Source organism: Callorhinus ursinus, unplaced genomic scaffold (genome assembly GCF_003265705.2).
Source record: "Callorhinus ursinus isolate GAN/ISIS: 27379988/994484 unplaced genomic scaffold, GSC_fseal_2.0 scaffold26, whole genome shotgun sequence".
NCBI classification, from domain to species: Eukaryota; Metazoa; Chordata; class Mammalia; order Carnivora; family Otariidae; genus Callorhinus; species Callorhinus ursinus.
Window position 1 is genome coordinate 24,682,763 of NW_027397088.1, and position 9,117 is coordinate 24,691,879.

The 9,117-nt window shown below is 50.2% G+C and overlaps 1 protein-coding gene across 1 annotated transcript in view; it reads left to right on the forward strand.

Annotated features, from left to right (window-relative positions):
- CARMIL1 (capping protein regulator and myosin 1 linker 1) overlaps positions 1-2,515 on the forward strand; it is a 318,183-nt gene extending 315,668 nt beyond the window's left edge. The window contains exon 39 of the mRNA XM_025890957.2: positions 1,466-2,515. Within this exon, the coding sequence (XP_025746742.1) occupies positions 1,466-1,602 (137 nt within the window). The 3' untranslated portion in view covers positions 1,603-2,515. The remainder of the gene's footprint in view (positions 1-1,465) is intronic.
- Positions 2,516-9,117: the final 6,602 nt, after the last annotated feature.

Genomic DNA, 9,117 nt, shown 5'->3' on the forward strand with positions numbered 1-9,117 from the left:
TTCCCCCAAACCTGATTTGTTGACAACTTTCAAAGAACGTTTTTTTTTTTACACGATTCAAGCTAAAAAATAAAATCAGTTGTGATATTTATTCATCACTTTTCCATCTGAGAATTTGCTCAAAGGTGTTGGGTAAAAAGAGGTGAAATTTAAAAAAATTACTTATTTGTGGGATGCCTGGGTGGCTCAGTCGGTTTTGCCTTCAGCTCAGGTCATGATCCCAGGGTCCTGGGATCGAGCCCCATGAGTTCCCTGCTCAGCGAGAAGCCTGCTTCTCCCTCTCCCTGCTGCTCCCCCTACTTGTGCTCCTTCTTGCTTTCTCTCTGACAAATAAAATCTTTAAAAAAAAATTACTGATTTTTATGATGAAATTTGAAATGCTTATCCTTTTCAGAACACTAGATAATTTCATTTTAATGTAATTAATGAAATTCAATTTTTTTATTGTCTAAGATCAGAATCTGGCTCTGACAACCAGATTGGCAAGGGAAGTACTTTATCATGTTGTGTTTTGACTATTAGGTTTCAGGAGCTTTTACTTCCTGAAAAACACTATTTAGTGGGTTAAGCATTTAAATAGCTAGTTCCTGGCAAGATGAGTTTTTAGCATAATGCTAACATCAGGCTGATGAGAAGCATCAGATAAATCCTGTCTCTCTCCAGGACTGTGTTCCTGGTTGGATCATTTGACCTTTTGAGTGATGAGGTAGCTTTTGTCTTCTTTCAAGCCATACAAAGTGTGGGATTTGGTATTTTTAGCTTAAGTGGTGTCTATACTATAGGCTTGGTGAGTAATATGTAATAACCCTTAATAGCCTTGAGGTATATGGTACCAGTGAAGCTCTGCTCTAGTTGTAAAGAACAGGGTCTTTGAAGAGAGAGATTCCTTTTGTTCTATTTTATTTTTTTTAAGATTTTATGGATTTATTTCAGAGAGAGTGCATGTGCACGGGGGCAGAGAGAGAATCTCCAGCAGACTCCGCACTGAGCACGGAGCCTGACTCGGGGCTCGATCTCAGGACCCTGAGATGATGACCTGAGCCAAAACCAAGAGTCAGATGCTCAACTGACTGAGCCCTCCAGGCTCCCCAAGAGAGAGATCCAGTTTAAACCTGGATTCCAAGTTTACAAAACCTGCCTTCCCGGGTAGTTGTGAGGAGTAGCGATCATAGAGCAGAGCGTGCCTGACATGACACGTGCCAAAGGCTCAGTTTGGGCAATTACTGTACCATCATTGCTAGACTGGGGTTTGTATGTTTTCTCATTTTGATTTGTTTCTGGTTTTGTTGGTTTGTTTTTAATTTTTGTCTCGAGTCTCTACACGTAGCTGGTGAGTTATTTATGCATAAGGTTCTCCTGAGCCCTCCCGCCTCTCGGGGCCCCTGCATCTCACCCCGTTAATGGTCAGGCCATTGACTATCCCTTGTTCATCGACTATAATGACATCCTTCCCTTTCTCTTTCAGTTTCGAGGAAGAGCTGGGGCCAGCAGGCCCAGGAATATCAAGAACAGAAGCAATGGTCCTCCAGTAAAGATGGCCACCAAGGCAGCAAGTCCAGCGACTCTGGGGAAGAAGCAGAAAAAGAGTTTATTTTTGTGTAAAGGTCCCCCGTGCAGACGGCACAGGGTGCTCCGTTAGCCATTAGAGAGGAACCAAGGGCAACACCTCTTCCAACTTCCAGTGCTCTTCTCTTGGTGCTTTTTTCTTTTCTTTCTCCTTCTTTCTTTACTTATTTTTTGAAAACAGAAACAGACCCATTTTTGGGGTGGGGGGATTCCAAACACACTGTTTGGTCTTCTCCCCACCCTGGGCATTTGAGTTTGAAGCATTCCTTCTATGCCTTCAGTGAATGCCAGCGACTCTCCATGTGTCCTACTTGAATTTTCTCTGAGGCAGCTACAGTTTGCCCTGCAAGATGAGTTTTGGGAGGTGAACAAAGCAACTGAACACGTAACTCACACACGTAATACCATCGGCTGACCGTGGGGCTCCACTGTGGGTACCCGTGTCACATCTGCACTTGACTTGATAGAGCGATTTATTCTTGATGTATGCAATTGCACATTGTAAGTATATTAACAGAGCACACTAATAAATAATTTGTATAAATTATATATATTAGATCTCGGCTATGGTTTTTACATTCTCCCATGGGGAACTTCTTCCTTCCTGATGTGGAATTGTACATTTAAATTTGGTCGGTGACCTTTGTAGGACCATCAGTAAGCACAGTGAAGAACAGAGTGAAAGAGGCCCACGGCTGATGCTGCCATGTGCCCGGGTCAATGTACATAGTTGATTGGAATGAAATTTTATGAGTATTCGTGATTTTCAAAGGCCTTTAATTTTCTGTCTGCATATTAGCTTTTAATGTATGATTTGAAGAAAGAATACTTTGACACCTGTAAAAAAATCAAAACACTACTCTTTTTAAGACATTTCATAAATACTCACAGGCTGAGGTATTTTATTCATATGTATATTTATACCAATAAAATGGTTTTACAAGTGGAATTTTGATCTTCTCTGGTTACTTTTTTTAAAAAAAGATTTAGACAACAGGAGGGGCAGAGGGAGCAGAAGAGAGAATCTCAAGCAGATCTCCCGCTGAGCGTGGAGCCCGATGGGGGCTCGATCTCATGACCCTGAGATCATGACCTGAGCTGAAACCAAGAGTTGGACGCTTTACCGACTGCGCCGTCCAGGCGCCCCCTATGGTTACATTTTAAAGTTAGGATTGGCTTGTGGTCATCTGGTCTGGCCAGATGGCAGGAGGCCTGAGCATGGCGGGGGGCGGGGCGGGGGGGGGGGCGCCAGCCTCCCAGAAAATTCCAAGACAGAAGTAGAATGGCTGCTGGGAGGGGTCTGGGAGTCTTCCCATTAAGCTAAATTACAGTGATGATTTTCCTGCTTGTGCCGTGTACAAGCCCAGAACAAAGGAGGAGGCTAATTCACAGCGCATCCCAGGGATGCCAGGCTGGGGCCGAATAATCCAGGAGTCACCTCTGCTTGTTTGGGGCACAGGTGGCTACATCATGCAGGCTGACCTTCCAATGTTACTTTTCCTAAATTTCACAATGGTCACTTGTCTACTTCGCACGTGGCCTCGGCCGGCAATTGTCAGGCGTGGGTCAGGGGTTGGAGAGGAGTCAAAGTGCAACTAAAAACTGGTCACTGAAAATTCAGGAGGAGAATCATTGACCCCTGGTTTATGAGGACGGGGAGACACACCTGCAGGAGCAAAGCACTGTACCCCATCCGGAGTATCTTGAAGGGGGCCTCAGTGCCTACCACTTCTAAATCAAAATTTTTTTTTAATTTTTACTACTTGAATTTCAGGGTAGTTAACTTTTCTTTCTAATATTCCATATCCTATTTTATTTATGTACAATTATAGAAAATTGTATTTATATAAAATCTGTTTTCTGAGAAGGGGTCACTAGACCTCATAAGACTTCCAGAGAAGAATGAAGTTTCAAGCAAGGTGAGAGACTGGCTCTATGAGCTGCCCCAGGCCCCACGGGGCAGGGCAGACACTTCTGGAAATGAAAAGGAAGTGGCTCTTCTGGGCACAGATTCCCTCCTGTTGTCTTCGAAGCTCTTTTCTGTCTTCCTAAACCATGGGTGCCCCCGAAAAATCTTTCTCGTTGGGTCCAGGAAGTGCCTAACATTTAAAAATCAAATTTATTTGTGAGGCACAAGTAGTTCTAAGAGTTGGAACAGGAGCTCAAACGGCAGTGTAAAAGCATCGTCTTTGAGGCCGACGTGGACACAGGGCGGCTGGGCGCAGCTCTGGTCAGAAGCGAGAAGCCGGATGGTTTTCCTCCATCAAGGTGAACAGCAGGAGGGCTTGGTCTTCCAAGAGAGAGCCTAGGAGACCGACGTAGGATGTGGGGTTTTCTTAATGGGGGCATAATTGACTTAGAAGATTATATTAGCTTCAGGTGTACAACATGATTTATAATGGCATATATTGCAAAATGATACACACACAGTAAGTCTAGTTCACATCTGTCCCTATAGTCACAAAAGATTTTTTTTTCTTGTGATGAGGACTTTCAAGATCTACTCTCTTAAAAACTGTAAATTAATTTGCAATACAGTATCATTAACCACAATCACCATGTTGTACATGGCGCTCCCGGGACTCGTTTATTTTATAACTGGAAGTTTGTGCCTTTTGACCTGAGTCACCCATTTTGCTCACCCTCCACCCCCTGTGTCTAAGAGCCTGGGTTTTCGGCTTGGTCGGTTGGTTTTTGTTTCTTTGATTCCACACGTAGGTGAGATCACACGGTATTTGTCTTCAGCGGACATGTCACTCAGCATAACGCCATCAAATCCACTCGTGGCAAATGGCAACATTTTACTCTTTTTTACGGCTGAATAGTAGGTTTGACTATTACTCAGGCACGATGAGGTCTACAGATCTGGAGACGCCCGCCATCGTCAAGGTAGTTGGTTACCCCCCGGGGGGAAACCCACCATGTCACACAAGGCCCCACGGGAAGCGCTGGGCTCGGTCAGGAGGCAGAAGCAGCAAGGGGAGGACATGGCCAAGAGCCTGTACTGGGATTTCCACGAGAAGGAAGAGACCAGGCATGGTGAGGAGGCTTAGGATTGGCTAGTTTGACTCGTTTTCGCGGGTTCTGGAGTACTGTGGCTGTCCTGAGTCGACTGGTAGCTGGCCCAGGAGCGATGAGAGCCGGGCCGGAGGGGCGCAGAGTGTGGGCGCCCGCAGAGGACGTGGCAGGTGAGTGGGCGCGGGATGGGCTCGTTTGCACACTCCCAGGTGAGGTACGTGTACAATCTCCAGGAGCTAGCTAGCCCTGGGAGGGGCGGTCCCTCCAGTCTCAGCAAGGAACCAGATGTCAAAGCCTGGGAATTACAGAAAATAAAGGCCCCAGAGGATTCCTGGCTGGAGGCGCGGTACACTCTGGGGAGAAGGTCTGCCTCCAACCTCTGAGGAGAACATCTTGGGCTCTCCTACACAGCCGAATGTTCTCATGGAAATACGCCTTCGGGCATCTTCCCAGCGCCCTGGCCTCTTCCCACCCACCCCCCGACACCCCTCATCCTCCTGCTGGGCTAGAGAGAAAGGGGCTCAGCTTGCCTGGATTTGTGGGTCCCGGGGGGGTTCTGAGGCTGAGGAGAGGAGCAGAGGGGTGGAAACCGGCACCCCGAGTGCCCTCGGGTCTGAGGGCAGTCTCCTGGTCCGGAAGGGGCTGGCCCCAAGGGGACTTTGGGCTTGGCCGGCTTGAGCCTGTCCGAGCAGGAAAAGCGATCGCTTCAGTCCTGTTGCTACAGGAGTGCCCGTTCTGGGAGGATGGCTGTGCTAACGGCGGGTCCCGAAGAGGCTCCGTAAGACCCTCTGACCATGGAACAGCTTTAAAAATAAAAAAGTCTGTGTCACTAATGAGGTCAGCTGAAAGAGGGAGGAGGCGATTACCCAAGTCCCGGGAGCACGAACATGTTAATTAGACTGGTTCTTCCTGGAAAGGGCGAGCCAAAGAACCTTCCACCTCACTAAACCCGAGTTTATTTCATCGAGCCCCTGGCCAGAAGTTAGCTCGCCAGCCGCTGGTGGGAGGCAAGCAAAGCGAGGCCCTGAGGCGGAGGAAGGGATGTGCAGACGGCTCTGATGGCCGGCAGCCTCCCTCTCGTCGGCACTGCGGTGAAAGGACCCGCACTGACAGCCATGATGACAAGCAGCAAGAACCCCGAGCGCCACATGGGGTTCCTGCAAATCTCCCGCCGCCAGCACGTGGCTCCTGACATTCCCAGTGTTCCGCGGGAAGGAGGGCCGTGCAGGTGGCCCCTTGGGTGGCCGGCAAGGCTGGGCCAGCGCTACCACGGCGAGGTGCCTTGTAGAAGGAGGAGGAAGGATCGACGTGCGCCTTGCCTCTGTCTCTTCCCCAGTGGCACCTGGAAGAAGAATCCTGCGGGGCTCCCAGAGACAGCATCACACAGAGCATGTCCAAGTGCAGCCGCGTCGCTGGGTCCCCAGTCGTCAGCCCCGGAATCTGGCCGCACAGCACATTCCCTCCTCCTTCCCTGACTCCTGACAACATCTGCAACACCAGCCCGGCTTCTCGCCACCCGTTACGGTGTCTCGTTCCCTTAACAGGGTCTGCGTTTGTTGAGCAGCTATTATGTGTCAGGAAATGGTCTGCGTGCTGGTCTGTCTGCTAAGACAAAGTTTCTATCCTCTGACTCATGAAGCTTTGAACTCAGGGAACCAACAGTCTAAAAAAAGAGACAAGAAATAAACTAGTAAACAGATGACGTCATTTCACATAATGAGAGCTCTCTGCGTGTCAAGGGAATAGGCAGTAATGACGGGGGGCAGCGTGGCTATTTGGATACGAGAGGGTGCTTTTTCCCCGATAATATTGTTTCCTATTAATTTATGCTCCCCCATTGTGGTGGGTGCTGGGAGGCACCACCGGATCTCGGTTTAGGAATAACAGATTTACTGCTTTGGCTGCCACAGGTCACCTTGCTCCAGGTCAGACCCCTGCCCCTGGGGCTGGTCAGTGCAAGAGTGTCAAGGTCTCAGTCCTTGACCCCAAACCAGGACAGCTGTGGAAGGTCACCCCACATCCAAAACTCTCCAGAGCATCGTAGCTCAACTTCGCCCTCTGCCCAATCTCGATTCCTTCCTTCCTTCCTGTCAGTGTTGATCCAAGAGCTCATCCCAATAACGCTCTTCCACAATGATGTCTAACTCAGAGATGGCTTTCTGGTGAGCCAGTCTGCATCAACTTTGAACAAAATGAATTCAAAATATTTCAATTTGAAGTAGTGATGTTGAGGTTATTTAATGGACCCTACGTATAGTTCATATCAATAGGTGTGGTGGCCACTCTAAGACCCCCTGGGACTGCACACCCAGGTCCCCTCCCCTGCAGACACAGCATCCCGCTCTTTTCCGCAGGAGGGTGTGGGAGAGCAGAAGAGCTCGCTCTTGGCATTTCCTGGCCGAAGAAAGGATGCCCTCTGGGGAGAAGGTCGGCCCTTGCAGCTTGTTTAGGAGAGCAAACTAGTTTTCCATTAGCAGAAGCTGCATAAATTGGGTTTTGGAAACATCCAGGATCTCCCCCTCCAGTTCTCCCCAGTGCCGCTGCCCCCTCTCCTTACCACTCCAGAAGAAACGGGCTGTGATCTCTTCATCAACAAATATTTACACATCTGCCATCTGCCCAGCGCCAGGCTGTGAATGTCCCGTCTCCTTGGAAACCGCGCCGGGGCCAGCATTACCCAGAGCCGGCCCACCTGGGAGCCGCCCCGGGAGAGCTGAGGTCTCCTGGGAACCTTTCAGAGCCGCTGGTATTGGTTTGAGGGGCCTTAACGGCTTTAGCTCGGGTTTGCCCATTTTCTTTCTTCCCGTCCCGTGGCGTCCTTCCCACTTTCACCGAGAGCTGCTGCCCGCGGAGCGCTACCCTGGCTTCCCTGCCCCTCACTTTGCTTGTTCCCCTCAAAGGCATGTGCCAACAGCATGCGCTTCGTCCTCAGAAGTTTCTGGCATTTGTGAAATGCTTCCAAATGCACTATTGTTCATGGCGTGCAGGTGGAGAAATGGAGGAAGAGAATAATAGTTAGGGGCCTTCTGATAAGTAAGAGGGAGGTGACAGTAAGAATACTGAACATTATTTGGGCTTTGGCTACATGTCAGGCACTTCGCATGCTTTACTCCGTACACCATGCCCAGAGCATCCCGGGGAAGGAGGTAGCATTATCACCCTCATTTGAAAATAAGGAATTTGGGGCGCCTGGGTGGCTCAGGCCGTCGAGCGTCCGACTGTTGGTTTCGGCTCAGGTCATGATCGCGGGGTCCTGAGATCGAGCCCCCATGTTTTGGCTCCAAGTTCAATGTGGAGTCTGCTTGTCCCTCTCTCTCTGATACCCCCTCCACTCTCTCTCTCAAATAAATAGAGAGAGAGGGAGAAGCAGACTCGCTGAGGGAAGCACAGAGGGAGAGCAGAGAGCCTGATGTGGGGCTCGATCCCCGGACACTGAGATCGTGGCCTGAGCTGAAGGTAGACACTTAACCAACTGATCCACCCAGGGGCCCCATAAATAAAATCTTAAAAAAAAAAAGGAATTTAAAGCTCAGAGAAGTTGAGTAACTTACTCAAGATCACAGTTTGTGACCCAGGCAGTCCATCGACACAAACACCACCCGACAAGGGGAAGAGCCTGTCTCCTGATTCCTAGTCCAGAGCCCTGGGAAGCGGGGAAGGAAGCATTAAGAGTGACGGGAAAGTGCGTATGCATGTAAGTCCCAAAGCCTGCACCACTCCACTGATAGGAAAAGGGCACCTGTCTACTGCCAGGGGAAAAGAAAAACCCTCTCTTGCTTAGCATTAACTGCACTTCTAAGCAAGCAGAAGCCAGGCTCCTCCAGCTCTCCGTCTGCAAGGAGATCATACTGGGAGAGGTGGAGGGAGGAGGGCCCCACTGCAGAAGCTGGGCCAGTTCCTTCAATCAGGAGCCCCAGGGGCTCAGAGCCGCCTAACTGGCCACAGCCCCGCTTGTAGCTTTCATCTCAATCCCATGCAGAGAAGGGACACTGATTAGCTAACAAGTCCCTCCCAAGGACAAGTCCAGGATGTGCTGGTCCATTAACTGCATGCAGGCGGCAATCAGGGGAACCAGCAAGCTTCCCCACCCCCATGCCCGCGACTCAGCCTCAACGTCCTCCTTTGTGATCAAGTCCAGAGAGCTGGGGGGGGGGCGGGGGGAGGGCGTCAATCCTAGATTGTTTAATAAAGCGCTTTTTATGGAGACCGGAGAGAGTGGCAAGTGTATACTGTCTCTTCACAAAATAAAGATAAAGCACAGAGTAGGTAGTTTTTCCCGCTGACTTTTCAGCCCCAGGCTCGGCAGTGATGAGCAGGAGGGCAGGTGGGAAGGACAGGGCCACCGCCGTGGAGCGCCGTGGCTGCGGCCCTTTGCTGGCACAGGGCACTGCTGCTGGCTGGCTTGTGGGGTCGGGGGAAGCGGCTTGGCTTTTCGTCCACGAATGGAAGGTGTCCAGAGCCGAGCCAGGCATCACGACTGCTGCGCCCGCTCCCGCCGCTCTCGGGGCTGCGTCCTGCGGGGCGCGGGGCGGG